Source organism: Apteryx rowi, unplaced genomic scaffold (assembly GCF_003343035.1).
Source record: "Apteryx rowi isolate R43461 unplaced genomic scaffold, aptRow1 scaffold_69, whole genome shotgun sequence".
NCBI classification, from domain to species: domain Eukaryota; kingdom Metazoa; phylum Chordata; class Aves; order Apterygiformes; family Apterygidae; genus Apteryx; species Apteryx rowi.
This window is the reverse complement of record NW_020450971.1, coordinates 1,372,817-1,396,174: the sequence shown is the minus strand read 5'-3', so window position 1 is coordinate 1,396,174 and position 23,358 is coordinate 1,372,817. Positions and strand designations below refer to the sequence as shown.

General features: G+C 36.8%; 1 protein-coding gene across 1 annotated transcript; it reads right to left on the bottom strand.

Annotated features, from left to right (window-relative positions):
* Positions 1-6,503: 6,503 nt before the first annotated feature.
* CDX4 (caudal type homeobox 4) lies at positions 6,504-14,906 on the bottom strand. Its single transcript, XM_026086302.1, has 3 exons — positions 14,480-14,906; positions 9,289-9,434; positions 6,504-6,710 (listed from the first exon to the last, which is right to left on the bottom strand). Exons 1-3 carry the CDS (start codon positions 14,904-14,906, stop codon positions 6,504-6,506), a joined length of 780 nt encoding a protein of 259 aa, XP_025942087.1.
* Positions 14,907-23,358: the final 8,452 nt, after the last annotated feature.

Sequence of the window (23,358 nt, the reverse complement as noted above, 5' to 3'; positions counted from 1 at the left end):
CTGTGTCCAGTTCTGGGCTCCGCAGTRCCAGAGAGACATGGAGCTACTGGAGCAAGTCCAATGAAGGCCCACTAAAATGATTAAGAGACTAGAACATCTGTCATATGAGAAAAGGCTGAGAGAGCTGGGACTGTTTAGTTTGGAGAAGAGAAGACTGAGGGGGGATCTTACCAATGCATATAAATATCTGAAGGGAGGGTGTAAAGAGAACAGAGCCAAACTCTTTTCAGTGSTGCCTAGTGACAGGAGGAGAGGCAAAGGGCACAAATAAGCACACAGAAAGTTCTGCCTGAATCTACAGAAAAACTTGTTTACTGTGAGGGTGACTGAGCACTGGAACAGGTTGCCAAGAGAGTTTGTGGAGTCTCCTTCCTTGGAGATATTCAAAAGCCTTCTGGACACGGTCCTGGGCAACGTGCTTTAGGTGACCCTGAGCATGAGAGGTTGGACCAGATGATCTATAAAGGTCCTTCCAACCTCAACCCTTCTGTGATTCTGTGATCTTTATGAAAATGTTTGGAGTTCCAAAATACTGCTGAAGTATTTTCCCACTAATATGAGCTTGTTTCCCAGGTCCAGAGATGATACTGTTTGAAGTTACTCCATGAAAAATAGATGCAGATTTAGTGGGGAGAAGGGGGAGAAACCTTAAGTAGCTGGACTCTTCCCATTAACACCCTCTGATACGTAATGAAATTTGGGACTCCGGTGTGGCTCCATCATTCTCATTCAGGTTGGAACTGTGACAAACACGGAAAACTCAGGAGTGTTTTATGAAGCATTTGTTTTTGCCCTTCTCATCCTCATTATGCTCTTGTTCCATCTTAGTTCAGCCACATCTTGAGATGGCAAAGTTGTAGTTGGTGCTCTTCCATTTACTGTAGCCAGCTTTGTTGGGTGCTACAGTGTTTGGCTTTCAGAACCGCAGCTACCAGATGGCAGCACATCAAATGCATGCTTCTGAAATCCTGCGTCGTCTTGCCAATGTCTTGAAGCAGAAATGTCTCATTCAGTGAAAGTTGCACTTGCTACCTGAAAAGCAGTAATGATAAGGGTTTCTGAGAGGAATCCTGGGGCCTGTAGAGAACAACTATGTGAAATGTTGAGATTTTTCTACTGGTCTGCTCTTCTATATCCCATCTCTATATGAGGTGCCTGTAGACAGTGTTTTAAGTTTCAACTGATTTTTAGATGTCTCATTTTATTTGCTCCACTTCTGATATTTGGGACTCTAGGGAGGTTATAAGGCCCTAGGCAGTTTCACTTCATGGTTCAAAGTATTAAGTTGATAAGAGTTGTCAGACACTTCAAACATTTTTAACTTTAATTGCGCAAGAAAAGCAACAGCCAATATGGATTTTGGACCCATGTTCACAACTTGATTATCTAGCATTCAGTCCTCTGCTCAGCCATTCACCTGTGATAGTATTTTTCATTTTCAAATTATGAGTCTTTACCCAAAATGAATGATGCCATATGCTACAAATAATTTCAATAGGATCTTTAGGGATCAGGGCATATGGAATAACCAAAATCTGTACTTCAATGCAAATATTATTTTCTTTTTAAAATAACGTATGTCAACAGTGTTAGTTACCAGGTAATCACAGATTTGTTCGATAATACCTGAGTTTTGATCTTTTTACTAATAACCCCCAAAATGTTAGCATTACCTRCTGGTTTCCTCTTTAGTAACAAAAAGTGCGACTTCTGAATGGAAACTGTAACCMATCTGTAGGTGATCCTCTCTAATATTGTGGAATTTATTACAAGAAAGAGATCGTGGTAACTTCTGTGGGTTTGGTTTTTGCATTTAACAAGATTTTTTTCCCCTGTCCAGGTGTATCCAATATCTCACTGCAAATTCAAGGTCTTTTGTTTAGAAATAGATATGGGTAACTCATAAGGCAAATTTGGATATGTTCATTCGTTGAATTAAGGTAAACTAAGGGTGATGTGAGAGGTTTAATGAAATTAGTTGTATGATACAAATATTTTTAAATGTCTGGGAAGATTTTGCATTGTGCAAGAATATACAGATGTATGCTTCTTGTATTGAAAATGTCTAATGTAGAATTAGATCCAATTTGCAAAATTAATCTTTGTCTCAAAAGGTTCTCAAGTTTTCTGATCTAGAGTTTTGATTTGGCTTGTATTACTACTAMTAGCAGTCAAATCAGGGCTTAAATTCTTCTCTCTTCTCTGTAAATTAGCATTTTAAAAATATCTAATAATAGAGTCCTTTCTAATTTCTAGTCTAAACTATCTGTAATTACTCTCTTTCTTTTTCTCCCACAGATCAATATTTAGAAGTTAATTAATGAAGCCAAATCACTGTGGTGCTACATTGAGTCTCAGCATGAACAATTTGTGGTAAAATCTTGCTTCTTGATTAAGTATTTATAGATAGTGGGACTGCGAAAGGCAGTTGTTCCCAAAGCTTTGGCAGCTCTACAGTATTCTCATAAGAATAAAGATGATTCAAAGAAATGTCAGAAGGGATTTGCTGGCTGCTAGAATAAGACAGTTGTGCAATGCAGAATTTTCTTTTGATATCAGCATGGTGTTAAATTTGCTCACTACTTTGCAAACTCATAATGCCAGTTAAACAGCTGAATTTAAACATTGTAATTTGCAGTTGGATGGTTTTCTGTTTACATGAAGTGAAAAAGACAGGAAACGGAGAGAACTTGGGGAAAATACCCACTGGGTGAGAAGGACTGTGTTTGATTTATTATTATTTTAATTGCCTTATGGTGCTAAGGGAGCATCTAATTAAAGTCCCTGAAGAAGTCTTCAAAGGAGGAAAGATAAATATTGGAATATGTTATTTATAGCCTTTAGTGTTTCTTTTCACCCACATAAATACACAAATTAAATACAGGGGTTAGATCATGTCTTCTGAAGGTTTTCCTTTACATATGCAATATGGTAAAGTCAAAGCAGAGCTTTAAATAGCTCCCCAGAAAATAATGGCAATGTAGGGACTTTTTAATGGTTCTGTTGTCTCCACCCAGCTGCATATCCTGATCCCAGTGTTCCTACGCTGATATTGGCAGAACGTGGATAAAGGATGGACTCCTGTCAGGCTGTCCTYTACTGAATTATTAGTCTTTAATGGGCCATTAAAATGTACCAGCATGTAGTTCTGAATTGTATTTTGATTTGGGATCAAATTCTCTAGCAAAAAAATGGCTTAGCCTCTGGTCAGATACAATGTCCCAACTCCATCTGAGACAGAATAAGAATTTTCTTCTTTCACTGGCTTGCCATTTCCCCTCTCTATGGATTACCAGGCTCCTGATCTGGTAATATGACTGCATATTTAATTGCTATCTACAGCAGCTTAMTCAAAGTGATCCAGGTTAGCTTAAAAGATTTTAATTATTATTTTTTTGCCTGTGTCATTTTGAGAAACAGATGTGCCATTATACTTAGATTTAAAGGGATGTTATGATCTAGATGGAAATAGTTATGCACAGTACAAGGTAGGGGGAATAAGTTCTTATTTGACTGAGCTGTAGCCAGAAAAGATTTTGTGATACAATTTTAGGCTTAATGATCTTTATCTAGTGCAAGAAAGAGACTGTTCCCCCAAAATATTTATTAATGTATGCTTTAAAGCCATTTAAAGTGTATCTGGTGGAAAAATTTCAGGGTGGCGATTGTGAAAGAGGAAAGGAACACAGTTTTTTTTAAAAACCAGATTAATTTTAAATACCTTATAGGAGATGCTTTGTGTCCCATTCACAAGCTCTCATTTGGCATCTAAAATAAAAGTCTCATTTTAAAGTGTTTCTTTTATGAACAGTGGTTGTTCTGAAGTTCAGACTATGGTATGAGCAGCTCTTCTGCCTGCTTTCTCAGAACAACATGGTGTCCCTTGGCTGCCTGGCAATGCAGGGAGATAACCTGTAGCTTGTTTAGAAACTGCAGGATGAAAATTTTGAATGTGTTGAATTTCAACCTGATAAATAGCTGTGTAAGGCTTTTATTTCAATTTGTGAAATAAGTTAGAATGAAAGCAGTTTTAACTTAAGCTGTGCATTCCTGGCATGCAAATATAGTGAATGGCTGGTGTGTTTATAGCCATTTTCTTGCCATTCTTCCTTGTTGATTTGAAAACTAGCTGATCACAGAAAAGCTCTAGAAACTAGAAAAAACAGTTTTCTCTCCCTCTCCAGTTCTCTGTCACTGGTACCTTCACAAAAGCTGTGGCCTGCTCTTCTATGAGGGTTGATCTGCTGATGGCGTTGGAATTGGGTAGCAATATAAAGGTCTGGCTCCCTACTTTCTTGTACGTGTAAAGCATTATGGCTTCTTTCTTCATGTGTCTTTTTGGAAGACGAGTTTTCTTTATCTTCTACATTCTTCATGTATAAAAGGACAACACAGGTGGAGAGGCTGATGGAACTGAGGAAACCTCCTCTCCTCAATCTGTTATAGAACAGATATATGTATTTTTTTGAACTGGCAGAGCAGCATGTGTATGTCTGGCTTTCTGCTGGCAGATACACTTCTATTCATATAAACAGAGGTAGATAACGTTTAAGCGTGCATGTGCTATAAAATGCTGCGCTCTCTTCTAAAATGTCCAAAGACATGCACTATAATATCAGTGAGCAGTTTTAGAAGATCCTTAATTCATTAAAGCCATCCAGATGTGATATCAGTTTCTCACAAGGATTGACTGTTACATATGTATATATGTAAGATTTTCTGTTTGCAGTTTGTTTGCATTAAGATATGCCCATTTATTTTATCCATATCAATGGAATATTATTGGAAATGTACTGGAGAATCATTCATAAAATGCTTACAGTCAGTAAAATCTTATCCTGTGTTACAGATTTTCTTTCTAATTTAGCTTGAGACACGCCTACAATTTAATCTAGTAGTTCCCAATAGAGTTACTTTAATGATTTACTTTAATAAAGTTATTTTTAAATAACTGCGAAACGGTGAGGTGATTTTCAAATTTAACAGTTGTCTAATCTGTTGAATCCAGAAAATGAGTGTTTTTGCAAGTTCTGCCATTGCTGCTCAGTACATTATCAGTGCTAGGTGACACTAAGAAAAGCAGAATTTGAGCTGCTGTTTCTGAGACCAAGAGTTTGACCTCACTGAGTGAAGCATGACTATTCAGACGGCAGATAACAGTATTTTCAGTTTGTTGGTTTGCTTCTGTTTTCCCTTTTTCTTACCTTTGCTCCCAATGACCTTTTCAATAATAATAATAAAAAATTCCAATAGAACACTTACTTCTATGCTACAGAGAAGCTTGTATTATGGAATTGCTGTGAATAGGACTACTGTGGTTTTTTTAGCACTCTGGGTTTTCCTCATACCTTTTTTTACTCACACCAGTTTTCCTGTAGATGCCATTGCTACCTTCTCAGCTGCCTACATGGGCCAATAATGAAAGCTGACCACGCTGTGGGCGTGCGTACCCCTCATTTGTGCTCTTTCAGGCGTGCACATGGAGAAATCGCTTCTTGCATTACRCTCTGGCTGGGACTTTGCTTGTGAATGCTAAGCCGCTTGATCATGGCTTTGAAATACAATGCCAGCTATTTTTAGATATTTTTTGCCTTTAGACCAGAGTAAGTGTTATCTATAAAATTAGTGGCCTAAGACTACTATTTGACTTAAAAGTTTAGACACATTGAACTTTTTTGCTTTTTGGTGATTTGATAGTAATAATAGTTCTGTTTTCATGTTTCTCCTCTCATTTTTGAGCAACCATATATGCATTCATTGAAGACTGAAGTAATATTTACATCTTCCAAGCCATTTGATATTTACTAATGTGCATGGCAATTACTGCATTTCTTAAAAGTGAGCAAATCTTGGCAGGTTTGGTATGATACTATGTGACTGTAATTATTGTTTATAAGGTTGGCATGCTCAAGGGCATACGTAGGGCAAATAAGATTTGTTTTAGTTAATTAAATGCAATATGTTGGTATTGCAACATTATGTTATGTTTCTTGCAGTGTTTAAAATGTGTTTTTGTTGTTTTTAAAACATGGCATTCTTTTCAGTACTCTTAAGTGTGAATATTTATAAACATCTACAGTTTAATTATATAAAAGTAACAAAGTAAATACACCCAGCATCTTGTATTTTCTGAAATAGTACTCTATTTTAATCAGTTCACTGACAATTTTCTGCATATATATATATATATATATATATATATATATATAAAATCAGACTAGAACTACATTTACTTGAATCTTCTGTTGTATCATTCTTTCTGTCAGTATCTGAAGCAAATTACCTCCTACTCAAAGATTTGGAGTGATGAATCTTAGCAGCAAGAGTTCCCTGAGATTTCTGTAATAATTAAAATATTATGATAATAAACCCAGATCCTGTACATAGAAATCAGCACTCTGAAGACAGTTGAATGAGAACGGTCCTTTGCAATGTTGAATTTTCCAGAGGGGAAAAAATCCATTTTTGCCCCCTCCCCCCCCCTTTTTTTTTTTCCTTTCTGTTCATTCTGAAACTATGACTTGATGAACGTCAATAGGCTGTAATCCATTTATTCCATGTGGTGGTGGGAACAGAGAACTAGATATTTCGTTTGGGCTGAGTGAACCAGAGTCACTCTGAACTGAGCCGCCACTGCCATCAAACTGAGAGATTTTCTTCTTGATCATTTTTCTCTCTTTGGCTCGGCGATTCTGGAACCAAATTTTCACCTGCAAAGTTACAAATGATATCTGATTAATTCAAAGTAGAGTCAGCTTGTTACAATAAAAGTAGCAATGAAAATATAGGAAAAACAATACTGCATTTGTGCAGTGAAAATTTTTTAGTTACTCTATATTCATTTTCTGCATCATAACCAATAGAAAACTATTGGTCTAAATTGAACTTGCTGGTCTAAATTGAACTTGCTGTGTTATATTTAGGAACACAGGAATCATCATACTCTTTTAGACTCAAGGTCTGCCTTGTTCATCATCTAGGCTTTGACAGTGGCATGTATCATACTTTAAGGAAGATGAAATTATGGAATAATTTTGCAAGTTTCTTCTTCATCCCTGTAAGAGATTAGTTGAAACCCAGTAATGAGGGCTTATTTTCTTCTGTGCTTACATTAAGAATAACTTGTGTGTGTGTATATTTTCACTGTGTGTTTAAAATTTTTGAAGTTTTTTTTATTACTAGACTTTAGAGCTGTATATCTATATATGTAATAAAATATAAAATATATATAGCATGTATATATATAGATATATCAGCACTACTAACTGATAGTGAATTTCCCAGGCTAATTATGCATATAAAGAGGTATTGATTCCTGTCTGTTTGAAATCTACTTTTAGTTTAAGTATCTGTACTTTCTTTTCTTATGTGAAAGTGCAAATAAATAGAAGACTCCATTTATTTTTTCCTTACCATTAATTACCTATGTTCTCACTTTTACAGTTTGTGCTATATCCTTTAAGATATGCTGAATATAATATTATATAGAAAGATGTACCATTGCTTTATATTAAAAATCTCTTTATTATTTTCCAACATGTTTATTATTTCATTACCTTACAGGTAATGCGCTAAGAACCATTTAACTTTGTCAGTCATGAGTCCTGTAGAAAAGTAGATAGATTATTACGTTTTGTCTACATTCTACCTGAAGGTAATTTACCGCTCAAAAATCGGAGCGCTTTGAGAGAAAAGCAACAGTATGTAAAAGCAAACTAACTACTGATTTTTGGCAGTATTACTAGTTACTCCAGGCATGTTTGTGTTCTAAATCAGCCAGCTTGCACAACCTTAAAGCAGGGGTTTTCAATCTTTTACAACTGCAGTTCTCCAAGAATTTTCCAATGGAGCTACGTACTACTATATAACAAATTTAAGTCCATCAATGATAGACTTGTTTTTCTTAGTTACCTTTCAGGGGCCACTTATAATCTGCGGGCTGTAATGTATGCACTAGTTGGGTTCGAGAGTGAACATCACTGCACTAAAATATGTATTTACAAAAATCTGATGCTGATCCAAAAATATCATTGCATATCTATGCATCCTTATGCTCTTCCGCCTCAGCTGGTCCCTTTCTGTTCCATGTTCTTGCACAGACTGAATGCAGAAGAAGAGGAGGTCATGAAGGAGGAGAATATTTTAGAGAACTGGATGTGTATATTCAGAAAGAACAAAAGTTTTTAACGTTCTAAAAAGAAGGCTCTCTTGCTTAAGTTTACCTGGGGGACAATAAGTCTGGCTGCTAAAGTTTGAGATGCTTTATTCAGTATCACCAAATCTTCCCTTATCCTCCAGTTGTAGCAGAACCATTGAAGTTCTGTTGTATTAGGAGGGTTGGATTCAACAGTTCTACTTGCAGACTGCGGAGCTATGCTTCGTAAGCGTGCTCTCCAATGCAGTGATTTTTAGGATATTCTTTTTCCGGAATCCTTCTAGTTTTTGTATGAACACAGCTAAGATGCTTGGGGCCCTACTCAGGAAACAGAACAGCTCTTAAATACGTGCTTAAGTTGAATGGATACTGAGGTGCTGCCCAAATTAGCGATGGATCTGAGTATGCACTTGAAAATTTCCTGTCTTGGCTACATATATGTGCATAAGAGGCTTAAAGATTTGGCACCAAATCCTATAGCCTAAAGCAACCTGCACATAATAAGTGTTTGTGCTACCTGTGAAAATAATATCCAAAAATTCCTGACTTGAAAATCAAAGGCCATTAAAGACTCCTTAAAACATGTGCTGAAGTCTCACTCACTGAGGAAGAATGTGGCCTGTGGAAATAGTGGTAATAAAGTTTTAATAAAAAATACACAGGTGCTTCATTTGATTGCTCTTTGAATGCTGAGTTTTCATTTTACTGGCTTACAGCTGAAATGTATTCAGTGCTTTGGATCTTTTCTGGCCACCATTTTGTATGATTGCAAGAAGCAATAAACTGGAGAATCTCTTAGCTMTATCCATGATAGCTATGACAATAAGAGCTGGACTGTTTAAATTCTAGCAGTCTAGCAAGCTGTTATGTAAGTAAGAATAACTGCTTTTCCATACTTCTATTACAAATTAATTCCTAATCTCTTGTTTCCTAAAACTGCAGGTTTCTGTCAAATTAGCCTATTAATTTGTAATTGTGGAGTGTATTCTCTGTGTGTCAAATACACTCACAAACCCCATCATGGTTGCCCTGGCACTACTGTTGCATACAGAACATGAATACTGCGCGTCTCCTCTGACAGTACCAGTGTCTGGTGAATGGATGCATAAGAATGATGGTTAGTCTCGGTGTACCTGTCTTTCAGATAGTCCCAGGTTTGCTGCAAGTTCTGACTTTCTTCTTATTGTAATATATCTGTTGCAGTGAAATTCCTTCTCTAATTCTAGTCTCTGATGGTCTGTGTAAACAACTCGGTACTTTTCTTTTGTTCTTGTTTTACCTGTTTTGAGAAAGAAATATTATTAATATGTTGAACTTGATTTTTTTGTAGCATCTTTCTTTCAAACATCTCGAACATTTTACAGACATTGTTAARCTACAGAGTACTCATGGGATTGTTTGCTGGATGAGGACGTATGAGAGAAGTAGTAGTTTTCCCAAATGTTAAGAAAGTATTGGCTATCATAATTATTTCTCTCTCTTTCTGTCTCTCTCTCAATATACATTTAAATAGAAAGCTTTTCAGTGAAAAACACCCAGCAGCACCTTATAAGAAATAATTCATAGCAGTACATAATTGGTACTGGCAATATTTGAGCTCAGATAGGTTTCATTTCAGTGCTCATTGAAGTGATTTCTGTGCATACGCAGACTTACCTTCAGGAGTAACTTTAAGACTGAAGTTAAGTCATGATTTGTTTAGTAGCACCTTGTCCTAATTCTGTATCAGAGATTTTAAGTCACATGTCTCTAACTCAAAGAAATGTCCCACTAGAAATGTGTGTTTGCTGTCTTGTTTGGCTGTAGGACATGCTTATGAGTTCAATAATAATTAGAACTTATTTTTTCAAAACAGATCCAGTCTTGTTAGGTGGTAAGTGCCTGCAGAGCTATTGCTGGGGTGCTGAGTGCTCAGTTTCCATTTGGAGTTGAAGGCACTTGGCAATTTGTAAGACTAGGCAATAAAATACTTGTAAGAGTATTTCAGTATCGTCCTATCTCTAACATATAAAACAAATATTCTTAGATATATTGAATGTCTACTGGTAGCATAAAACATTACTTGATATTGCAAGATATCTTTCACTGCTTAAACTTTTTAAAACTATTTATCATCTGATAATAATACAGATAGCTCACTTCTTATTTGTTCTCTTTTGCACTTTCAGCAGTCAACTGGATAGTTTTCCTTTTTCTTCTGATCTTCCCAGGTTTTTTTTGATGTGAGTTTTCTGGGACAAACTGTAGGACAAAGACTCCTTTAAAGTGGTTCCCTAAAATCCATTGAGGTGTTAAGATGGAGCACACGCCACACAAAAGAGCGACAAGAAGATCTTATCAGGAACCCCTTTCACATTCAGAAACACAAGCCAATTGGTTTGGAATTTACAAGCCCTAAACAAATGTCAGACTCTTTCATCTTAGGAGGAGTAAAAAAGGACAGAAATAGGTGAAGGAATATTTCTTTCTTCAGTTCCTCTTAATTTTGGACCAACGGTGAGGATAGACTGAGATATTTTTACCTGAACACCAAAGGTAAACATGGCTTAAGACATTCTGAAATACATTAATTAAGGATGATTTCCTAAATCATGCAGCTTTGACTTCTAGTGTGCAAAGATTCCTTGCTTAAATTTGCAGGGCTAAAACATTCRTCAAACCAGGTTTGCTTTTTTCAAGGTACAAATTGTTGGCTTTGAAATATTTGCACAAAGTGATAGTTATTTTAACAATAGTGTAGATATTCAGGTTCCTTGTAAACTGAAGGCTTAGAAGGTAACCTCTGAAAACAAGTTAAAATTCAACAGGGTTATTCCGGCTTCCCTATAATCAGCAAATATAACCATGATTTGAGGGGGTGGAGAAAAGGAGCAGTTTTCCCCATTCCCCTTGGTCATAAAATTCACAGAGCATTTCTTCTGAAGACAATAAAGCTCGGAGAAGGCCTCTTTATTTGCTGTGAAAATCATCACCCTTTCCGGCAATATAACTCCTGAAGAAAAGAGGGAGAAGGAAGAGACAAGACTGCATTTCAAAGCAAAGAGAAGTGTTGAAAGGGTCTGTTGCCTCAATATGACAGATAGGCCTCAAAACCTAAGACAATGTAGGCCAGAGAAAAATAGATGTCACAACTAGTTTACAAAGCAAAATAAATTAGCATTAGAGCAGAGGCTTGGCCTTTTTTTCCTTATAGTTGCTCTTCTGTTTTATTTTCTAGCTGTGTTTTTGCTGTGATGTAATCTGAATWACTTGTACATCACTGCCTGTTTAAACAAAGACATAAAGTGTGTCGAGTATAGTTAAAGAAAAAAAGTTTTCTCCATCTGTTCTTCCAAAATACAAAGTAATCTTGTCTTCTCTGTAGTCCCATTACAGTCTGTTCCCTTTCTGAGAAGGATCTCCTCCAGATGAAGTTTCACATAAGGTTTTAAAAGATAAAAAATCTTTTTTCTGGACCTTTGTTTGGATATCTTCTTTTCAGTGAGTGCCATGCCTTGAAGGCTCTCTCTCATGAAGTTCCACATTTTACATTATTGATTATACTGGTTTTAGAAACAAATTGGACTCAAGTTCTACTCTTACATAGCTGAAGTTGTCAGGACATTTTGTCTTTGGTTTTAATGAAAACAGGATCAGATGAGAAGGAATTCTGAAAATGTTCTTTTTTTGACATTGGTAGCCTGTCTTGAAAGACATTCTTGTGAAGCCCACTTTGAATGTTTGTTTTTTAAAATTTCTTATTGCCTAACATGCCTGCAATTTCTGTACATTTGAAAAAAATGTCTAGTTTTGAATATACAGTTATGGTCTTTTTGTAAGAGAACATATTAATCAAAATTTCAGAGTAAATTCTGTCTGTGGAAAGGACATAAAAGAGTATTTCTACCTTCATGATATTGTTTCATCCTGAGAATTGATTTTTGTCGAGTAAATTTTGGTTTCACTTTTACTGCAATTTAATTACTTATATAAAATGCCAAATGCATTGAAGCAGAATGTAAAGTATTTAATATAGTGTAAATTGAGAAAAAATATTCTGATAACTTAAAAAAAAAATCCATTATCTTTAGGACAGTATTTAAGTAGGCTCCCTCATTTAGTTAGATATGTTTTTGATTTCTGTTATTCCAAGATGCTCACATACATCCATCTAAGTACACACCACAAGTGAAGTTAAACACGTACATATATATAAATATATATTTTAAAAATTTAGGGTGATATAATTCTGAAATAATTTTAGAACAATGAACTGTATTAGGCAGGGATAATGTTGATGGGAAGGAGCCAGTAGCTGCTTAAATAGCATGTATGTATGTATAATATCCTGGGGGTATGGAAAAAACAAGGAACAAGTCTGTGTTTCAAAGAGTGGCTATAATGGCTTCAGAAAGGTTTTTAATGTTATCTTCTAGATCAAATACTGATAAGTTAACATGTAGTTGTTACATGCATAATTTTAGTCTGTTATAGTTATCTAAATTKTTTTTCCTTACGCAGAACTTTCTATTTGTCAGTATTATCAGCTTAGTTGCTGGTACAATATACCTCTTTTTACGCTTAACATTATTTTAAAAAATCTCCAATAAAAATCCAAATTGATTTAGTACTTCTCCTGTTTTTGCAAAATATCACACACATGCTTTGCTTTATCAAATAGTTTTTTTTTAAAGCAGATTCATGGCTTGGGCCCAATTCTGTGAAGTCCTGAATTGTTTTTAACACTTCAAAAGGTTGGGCTCTAAGAATGTGAAGCCTCAGGACATGTAAATACCGACAGGCCCCCATTCACCTGTCCAGTATTGTTCATAAAGTATTTCAGCATGTGTGTAAATTGTGTGCAAGTGCTTTTCAGACTAGAGATGCTTTTCTGAATTGCATCTACATTTCATGAAGTTGAGCAAGCATGTGTGAAGCCTTAGAGTGTCTGCCATGTTTATGCAAGAAGTGTGAAACTAGGATTTAGATTTTAAATCTATCTGATTCTTAAAAAAGACTAATAGATATAAACCTCAGTGACACCTTGACAGAGATGGGGTTGCCCCATTGACATGCAGAGTAGTCACGATGGATTTTGGTCCGCGCTCAGGTCTTGCATCACCTTTTACACCTGGAAAACTCCACTGATGTTAATGAAGTTACTGCTGATTTACATGAGTGTACTTAAGGGGAAAAACAGACTATAAATCTGTCTGGCTTTGAAGAACGTTGTAGAGGCTCCATGTGGAAGGATGGCATAACGATAATGCTCACTAGGGATTTTATGTTTAGTAACAGTGGGAAAAAGTGTGTATCTGCTTTATAACTATGAATCAAGTATAATACTAATCTTGCTCTTTAGTGATAACCATTTGAAGGATGATCGTTTCTCCAGTGACGGTGCTGATTTTCTGCGTCCTCTAAGATTGCTCCCATTGTAACTGCCCTTCTTTCTTTAGAGCATTTTCTTTGATGCTCTCTAACACACACTTACTACTTTTAACCTTAACAATAGATTTAGCAAACCTTGCTACACCCAATTTACACCTCAGGCGTATACGCAGAAAGGTTCTTCTGGCATGCAGTTTGTGGCAGAAACAGGCACATCAATGAGTGGCACTTGGGACAAAGTGATTTTTAATTGTCTAATTGTGGCAAACTGTGAAATGCTGATACATGAGAAATACTGTAAAAACAGATTTGAAACTTAATGAAAAGGAAACTTCACTGAGGAGCAAACAAAAATAGTCTATGCTAAAAATTATAATTTGAGTAAAATTAGTAATCTGGGAATATATCTTCTCACCTAAGAAATCTGTAGAAAAGTAAAAAAAGATAAGAACAGCAGCAGAAAATTGCATAATCACTACAGTTTGATCATAGCACATAATTCTCTTTAAAAATATTGAAAACTCTATAAAGATTTTTAAAAAATCAACCTATTGTTATATTGCTATTTAACTTGCTGCACAAAATAATTAGGTACTATTTTTGCATGTAACTGCCTATAATGTTGCTGCATTCAATGTTCCTTAGTATTTTCAAGTCTGTCACATTTTACAACCAAAATGCTTTGCACAGTGTTAGAATAAAGATTGCTAAACCTGAGTGAGATGCAGCCGTATCTAAACACACCAGCCATTCCACTATAGTAACCATATAAAGCGTTTATGAGATGAAAGTGAAACTAGTGCAAATTCAGTTAAAACTGAATTAAACGGTAGTAGGTTAAATAAATGTCATAAATGACCGACCAACCTATGTGCTTCAAGTAAAGTTAATTATTTATAAGATCGGTGATAGCAGAACATGCTTTCTGAGGAAGAAAGTTTAATACCCGCTTACCAGTAGTGTTAGCTTGTGCCGTTTTCCTCATCCATTCGTAAGAGCTGTGCCTTTGGCTGTTGGGCGAGATTTGCTGGGTATTAGTTGCATCTGYGGGAGGTAACCCCCCAGCTGCAGCGGGATGGAGGGAGCTGTAATCAGCAGAGCTGTAGGAGACCTGCCCAGGAGAGGAGCCGTTGATCTGTGCAGCAGCAACGGTGCTGGAGGGTCCCGGGCCGTAAGCGTTCCAGTCCTCCCTCTGTGGGCCGTAGTGAGATCCCCAGGTTCCCGCAGACTGTCCGTGGTTGTCCAGAGTGGGCACATGATGATATCCCATGTAATCTGGATAGGGTGGAGTAGACGCAAAGTTTTGCGCCGGCAGGTTGTGGTTACCCCTTGCAGATCCTGGATACATGGTTTCTTTATCCAAGAGGGAGCTCACRTACATGGTTGTCAGATTGTAAATATGTCGTCACAACATCCTGGTCATCTCAATTTTCTTTCACTGCTTAAAAATAATTCTGTGTTTGGTTTTCTCCAATAATGGCACTCTGCTTGGAATCTTTTACTTCATCCTCTTTTATTATCGACTGCGTTACCAGGTGCTGGTGGTAATGGTTTACCAAGATCTTGTCTGACGTCAGCCTAACTGCCTGCCTCATAATTACATTTGCATTCAAATGAAGGGCTGACCATGCAGGCAACCCCACCTTGCTGCTAGTTCATGTGCTTTCCTTTTTACAGAACTTTCATGTATCCTATTACCCTTCCCTGATATTCTACAGCAATTTCACTACTGTCAGATGATGTAACAGTAGCTTGTATTTAGTAGCTTAGTATATAGACCTTCTTAAAAAAAAAAAAAAAAAGACAAAGTTTACTCTAATATTAATGTTTGGCTTTCAATCTGCTTTTAGAATGATACTTATCCATGGAGTATATTTTGTGATATATTATCAATCTATAAGTAAGTGTGTTTATTTATCTCCTAACTTCTCAGATTGTAAAAAAATCTCATAACTTCTCAAGCTAAGGGATACAGTCAAATTGAATAATTGTAAGGGAATAACTTCAGATTTAGAACACCTTTTAAATAGTGTGTCTTTGATTTAGCTGAGCTCCTATCTGAGAGTTTTTCCCTTACTGATGTTTGTAAGTGGTCTTCCAGCATGGGAGGAATTAAGACTCTGACTCTGTAGTGAACATGTTTGTGCTCTCCACATGTGGAGTGGTTTAAAGAGATCCCTTCATCTGGTGGCCATTGCAAACTGATAAATTTTATAAAGCAGACAATAAAGTGTCCTACCAAAGATGGTGCCAGAAGTATGAAAGAAATGACTGAAAAAGTAATGAAAAAAGTCTTTGATTAAGCCCAGTAATATTGTTGGCTTCTATTTCAAACTGAAGAAGACCTTTATGTGCCTGAAAGGTTTGGGTCCTTGCCCTGGAATTGCTTATATATTAGTCTCTTTTCGGTGGCGGCMGTTTTGGTAAGTTCAGTGCATCAGAACCGCCCTGATGCTTGTCTGCCAAGTGCCTGACACACATCGGGTGCCCCGTGGGTTAATACAAGCCTTCCTACCGAGAAAGCTAATTCTAAAGATGTTTATATATGTCATTATTAAGAGCTTGATATTAGCCTGGGAGGAGGACAGTGTACCTTAGGACTTGAGAATTGCCACTGTATGGTTGTCTAGTTACAGTCTGTGGAGCGTGTTCTACTTCATATTTTCACCTTAGATGCATTTCTTTGCAGTGAACTATTTGTCAAGGGGTATGCCTGCAAAAGAGGTGCAAATTATAATGAGTTGTTTCCCTTTGCAAAGGTGTGGTTTTTCATTCAGTCCTTCACGTTTTGACACTATTTACACTATTCATATTCACACACCCCTTCTAATTCCAGTACTAAAGGATTCTAAGTGTGTACTTGAAGAGAGGGAAGATACTCCTCTTCTATTTTCTAGAGAAAAGTATTTTTAGTGACAAGTGTAGCAAAATCTTTATAATTAATTTTGTAATATTTCCAGATTTCTTTATTTCTTAATCTCAGGATCCTGGGAATGTTGAGGAAAGTTGCATCATGGGATAGGGCATAGAAGAAGTAAGGCTTTCTGTAGTTGGTGTGACCCTTTACTATTAAAAACACTTGATAGAGACTCTTTTTCCCTTTTTCTGTAGCTGAAAGAAAATACATTGTAAAACAATTTTTTGAAAGCCCACAGACCTTTTAGTAGTGAGTTGTCCTACAAAGGACTCCACTGAGCGCCATTCAAATTAAACAAAATATGTTGCTTATACTGCAAGTATTCTCTACCTCTTGGAAATATTCTCTACGTCTCTGGCCTATTCATGAGCATTATTCTAGCCATTAAATTCCTAAGTATTGCCAAAAACATTATGCATCAACTGTCGACTGTATTTGAAATCTATTGACATACTACAAATGAATATTAGCTGTTCATAGATTTCAGATCAGATGCGTTATTTGACTTTTCATCCTAAACAGAATTTTCCCATCTCAGTGAATGTCATTTAATTTCCTAGCATGCATTAGATGATGTTAACATTTTGAATCCCTGGTCTTTCTCTTCCTTTATGGGATGCCTCTGCTGATACCCCCCTCCCCCAATTTCCCTATCACCTAATCCTATTTTTTGTATCTCAAAGCTTTATCCTTCATTCTCTGTTCTTCTTTTATCTTTTGTTTATGCTCCTCCTTTCCCTTTCTTGTTTTGCCTGTTTCATTATCTGAATTTTCTTTAGATCTATTTCAGTTCTTTCCAGAACATAATTAGATCAAGATACGCCGATGGCGAGTTGCTGTACTGATTTGATATCTGCTAACAATAGTAAGCTTTGAATAAGGCATTTTGTTTAAAAAGATTTACATAGAGGGATAAGATTGTTGGGTAGGACTGCAGATTTTTAGCACCAAAGTGAGAATAAGATAACTAAAATGGCAACATTCAGATGATCTTCCACACCCTGACTCGTATGCCTCCCATTTTGTGCAATCATATGGACGTTTTAAAAAGGAACTACATTTTTCCATGTAGTCCTGTAGTTTGAAGCTATGAGAATTTTAGGGTGGATCTTTTTTGAGAGCTACTTTACTGCTGATCTGAGCTTCCCAGAGAGGCATTTCTTGGCCGTGCACATGTCATTTCTGCTCAAATCCAGCTGTGAGCAGCTTCGGAGCTTTACCCATGTGGTTCTATTGCAGATGTGAGGGCTGCAGCCGCAGAACCGCTCCATCTTCAGCGTATAGCAGTGACTCACCCTGCAGTTCCCCCAAGACGGTTAGCGGGCATTGCTGTCAAAGCAAACCAACAAGCAAAACCCCAAGCTGCCCCTTTATTGTCCTCGCTGGCACTGTGAGGGGGCAGCAAGGAGTTGCTGGTGGTAGAAGAGCTACTCTGCTGCTCCTGCCTGTTTAAAGTGCTTGTGAGACCGTGGTGTTACCATGTGCCCTCTCTGACTTTCTGGGGTGGTGAGAAGAGAGAAACAGTTCTGAAGCAGTGGACTAGACCTCCAGAAGTCTCATCCATGTGGCGGATTGTGCTTGAGTGTCTTCTGCAGTGGGTGATAAGGACGGAACAGGAAAGGTCTGCAATGTATTGGCAGAAAGTGTGCTGTGCTCTTTGGCATACTTCAGAGAGGTTGATTGCCAAAATGGTGATAACTGAACTAGGTTATAATTTTCCATTTTTTTTCTCCAACTGTTAAAAAATTATGTATAATTTATGTACTCAGCCAGGGCCTGTAGGAGTTGCCACAGCTTTTTGTTGAAGTGGAGGGCTGTATGTGTAAAATGTACTTCGATATCTTTGGGGAAGAAAATTGTTTAATTTTCTAACAAGTGGTTTACAAAAATCTAGTCATAATAACAAATATAGTGATAACCATTGAAACTATTACGGTTTTGTCTGACAGGCAGTGTAGATTATAATACTATACTATGTGTGCTGTTCTGAGGAGCATTTCCAACACTGGTAATAGCACTATAACCACAATTGCAAAGTGCGCAATTAAAAGTTTTAATGACAATGATTATAACTTCAATTTCAGGAACTACTGATGGATTAAAACTGTCCTGTACAACAATCACTCATTCTAAAGGCATCTATACATGTGATTGTTTTTATAAATATATTATGACCCTGACTTGTAAAGTTTCTCTTCCTGTAGTATGCAGATAAGAAAAAACTAATCTGTCCCTCTCTGAAGTGTGAAAATCATATGAAATGTACTTTCGGGAGCTTTGTTTCTGAAGAGAAGAAAGCACCCGAGCTTAGCATGTTCCGTTCTGGCGGAGGCGACAGACGTTTCGTTTCCTTGCCTCCGGCTGGTCGTTCTGATAACCCGTCACTAAACATCAGGCCGAGGAATGCTTCTGGCCCCTACCTTTCTAACTGCCTGCATGGAATTTCAGTGGAATGGCTAGCTAAGGCCTTGGTAGTGAACCACGTGTTAATGAGGGATTGGTGCAATATTCCAGAGGCGTTATTGACCCTTTGTGCAAGCCGGACTTTACAAACTCACGCGTTCCCCTCAAAATTAATAGTTGGCTGTACAAATCTTGAGGAAAGGATGGTCAGTACATGACAAGCTGAGGTCAGTTCTGTTGGAAAAAAAAATCTGACCATTAATCCATGAAGGAGGACAGATTTTTTAAATTTTAAAACATATCGCTGAAGGGCCTGCTCTCGTTCAGCATCAAGCTTCTAAAAACTTTATTTACCCTGTTTAATTGGGCTGGTTTAATATACAACACTTTAGTTTGATGTTCAGCCTGTGAAAAGCAAGCACATGCCCAGTTGTACTCCTTGTGGATGGGTGAGGTGTAGCCTCATGAGCTGAAGGAGCGTGGTAACTGAACTATTTTCATTAGCAGAACTGAGCTTTTCTGGAAAAAGAACAGGTCTGTCAGAGGTGCCAGTTCTGCCCTGTGCTTYGCTTTCATCCTTAGTGTTTGTTTCTTTTCTCCTAAGAGTACACCAGTAGAAATACAGCTGTCAGTTTTCCATGAAGCCTTCATCTACATTGCCATTCTGAATTCCATATTCTTAAATTTTGGTTGTTAACAAATCCTTTTGAAAAATCATCAGTGATAAAAAATGAACTGGTGGGAGCAGGGTGATCTTACTTGCCCTTTTACCTCATATTGCCATTTTTCTAGCTGCKGCTGACAGCTTTCATTTCTTTTGGCGTTAACTTTTCCATTTTATTAAAGTAGTGGCAATATATAAATCATGTATGGGCTACATCAGTGTTGTGTATGCCAGGAAGCAGTGCTCTGGAACTAAAGGAGGGTCTCGCTATTCTGAAATCTCAATAATTTAAAATCTACTGCAAAACCAATACTGACGATAATAAGAATATGTCCTACCGCTCAAGAAGGAGACATACCAGATCAGAACTCAAAGAGCCTGCATGTRAAATCCAGGTTAAGTCAATTCTTTCCAGCAAAACCACGAAAATAAGCAGCAAATTCTTTAGTGATACTTACTTGGTTTTCTTCCTGAATCATGGAGTGTAGAGCTCCCTCTTTCTGTAMCTAATTTATCCAGAGTATAGGTAGGAGGGATTGCTGGGTGCCCGCTATGGAATCTTTCAGACATTCTTTAGTATGGTCTGTGTTTCATGAGGTATCAGAAGAATTGATTGCCTTTACTGTTTGACGTTCTTGCCATACACAGAGGTTTTATTCCTGGCAGACTGTTATTTCTATCACACAAATTTAACTATTCTTTCTTATTCTCAGGTAAGAGAGATTAYTGTCTATATGTGGACAGTATAGTCTGTCCTGCATTAGATTGACTGTATTTTATTGTGGCTTACGAGACCAAGAACATGCAGGATGTATCTTAATGAAGCCTCTYCATTTATTGTGGTATCCTCTCAGAACAGTTTGTTACAGAAAGGACAAGACAGTACCTGTGCTCTTTGAGTACGAGAGGAAAACAGCTAGCATACGTTTTCATCGTAGAACCTGTTCTTTTAAATAATGAGGCTCATACAATCTTGGGTCCACACAGTAGCATGTAATGCCATTCCAGAGTGTAACTAGCTGTGTAACTCATTCAAGATGCACAGGGATGCATCATTTCAGYGTATATGCCAGATGTAAAAGCTTACGTATCTCACATTAATCTCACATGTAGATTAATGACTGTATACCACGTAAGCGACTGCAGATAGATGCTGCATAATTGAAGTTTTTATGTGTTAGAAATGCCACTTTGAATTGTATATGTTGCTTAGTTGCATGAAGTTTTTGTAGGAGATCCTGCTTGATATGTTCTTCTTGATCTTTTTGTGCATGTGGATCATGCTTCTTGCTGGGCAATAGAGTTTAAAGGTTAGTGAATTCCTCTGAAAATTGGATATACCTTGACTGTTGGTTTAATCACAATTAGGATTAAGGGCTTAGATACTCTTGTGATGTAGTCTTCTTTGAGGCACTTAGCTAACAACTAATCAGTCTTCCCAGCAAGTCTGCTCTAGTGTCCCTAGTTTTATAGATGTGATAAAAGTGACAGGTTATATGATATGCCCAAAGTCAGAAAGGAAGTAGGTATTGTTCTGAGGTCTGGTACTGGTATTTCCTGACTCATAATGTTGGACCCAAATACTTTTAGTTGATTTGGCTCCAGTTTTGTGTGTCTCTTATTTTWAATTATACACAATACAACATTATTTAGGCAACAATACTATATGGGCTTCTTAAGGTACAACAGATTTTTTGTGTTTTTACTGGACAACGGTTTAAAGGATTAAAGGACATTGAAAAGATTTAGTTGAATAGATTGCTGGTAAGTTTTACAAAAAATTTAAACTACTTAAAAGAATCACTGGCATAACTAGAAGGTTAATAATCCCTAAGGTATTGCCTGGTTTATAGATACTGCTTTTGGAGCAATAAATTTTAACCTTTGAACATGTGCTTCTGCAAATAAAATACAGCCTTATTTTGTGTACTTAACAACTTCTGACTGGCAACACATAGCAACCTATAGCAAGCACACTTTCGGCAAACTGGAACAGAAATGAGGCAGATCTTCAAAGTGATCACTTATCTTCCTCAATAACTCTTCTACATGTAAACAAGATAAAACAAGTCATTTTGCCAGACCCTTCATTCTTTGTCATGTTTAAATAATTTTAAAAGGAAAGAAGCTGTGTTCAGGTATATTTTTTGTCTTAAAGGTCTTTCTTAAGGGATTTAAGTTTTTGTTTTTCCTCTTTAAAATTCTAATGCAGAATTATGCTATGCCTTGGAAATGTGCATAAAGAATAGGTAAGTATGAACTTGATCCTGCAAAACCTTGGGGCCAGGGCTCTGAGCACTTAGCTAGGAGTAGGTGCTAAATTGTTGTTTAGCAGTACAAAAGACAAACTTTCCCTTTCTATTCTTACCTTTTAAGATTCTAAATCTGGAAAATTTTATTGATTTTCTAGTACTCAGGCATATTTCTGTTTGTATGATTAGGCAAATGCGAGGATGCTTTTCTTTTTGAACCATTTTTTCAGTCTCTCTCTCTCTCTATATAAAGTATGGGATCTGTATGGAGAATATTTGTAGTGTTTCACTTTGTAGGCAGAATGGCTGTTCTGTGTATTTCCAATAGATACCTTTTTTGGACATATCCAGTGGATATCTCTTTTGGAAGACCAATGTTTTCTTTGGTTGCCATGCTCATCAATGTGATGCCAAGTCAGTTTTGTTCCCAAGTGCTGTTCATCATGTGCCACCTTCCATAACACATTGAAATCAGTGGGAGTCTTTCTGTTGAAATGAACTTTAAATTGCAGAAAAGTTTCTTCATCTTGCCTGAACCTGGTTCTAGAAGAGCCACATATAAAACTAGGAGAGAGATTTAATGCCAGCAAATGGAGCAGCACTGGGAAAGGAAAGAGTGGGAATTTTACAATGTAGATGGATATCCATTTGCTGTTAGTTTGGGACCTTACTCTTATCTTACGCTGTCCTTCTTGCAATCATGAAATGATGAATGAAATTAAGAAGCAATGAAAACTGCCAGTTCCCTGAACCATCCTCATTTTACCATTCTTCTCTACATTCTGTAAGCATTTTTTACCATCACCCTGCGTTTAACCTTTATGTTACAATTCAGTAACAGACTGATCATGAGAATCTTTCTGCCTATGTGCTAGTTACAGTAGCTGGTATAACGCTGGAAAATGATTAGTGAAAAAGTCATTTATTTAAATGTTCTTTATATACAAAGTAATTTTACATTACTCACATTCTGATGATCTAATAGTACTATTTGTTATAATTAAGAATCCCCCCCCAAGGATGTAGTGCCTAAATGACTCAATGTTCCTCAGTGTTATTTGCAACAATGATGGAGGCGTTTAGGAGAACACCTTGATGAAAATTAGTGAGGATCAGGATCCCAAATTTCTAACACCTGAAGAAGCAAGTGTTCTGATTATTCTTATGTACTGATTACCTACCAAATTCTGCTTAGTATAGGAGGGATCAGCACTTCTGAAATTGAAGCCTCATATTTAGATGCTCAGATACGGATTTAGGAGATTACTGTTAGGTGCCTGCCTAAAAGTTGGCCAGAGGTTATGTTTAAGTAAAATATTGCTTTGCTTTGCCTTCTATTAATTTGGCTTTTTAGATTTTCGGTATCTCAATAGGCCTGATAACTAGACAGAATTTAAAATTACTTSAATGCAATTACTGCTTCTTTATCCATGGCTTATGCTGTCTCGTGAAATGCAATTACTCTTTTAAATACCTACATTTTTTTAAGGAGTTTCCCTCCTTTGCCATTTCTTCAGGATACAAAATGAGTTTAACATGATTTTTTTTCTATCAAGCATGAATTTAGGCCAAGATTCACAATTCCAAAATGTTTTCC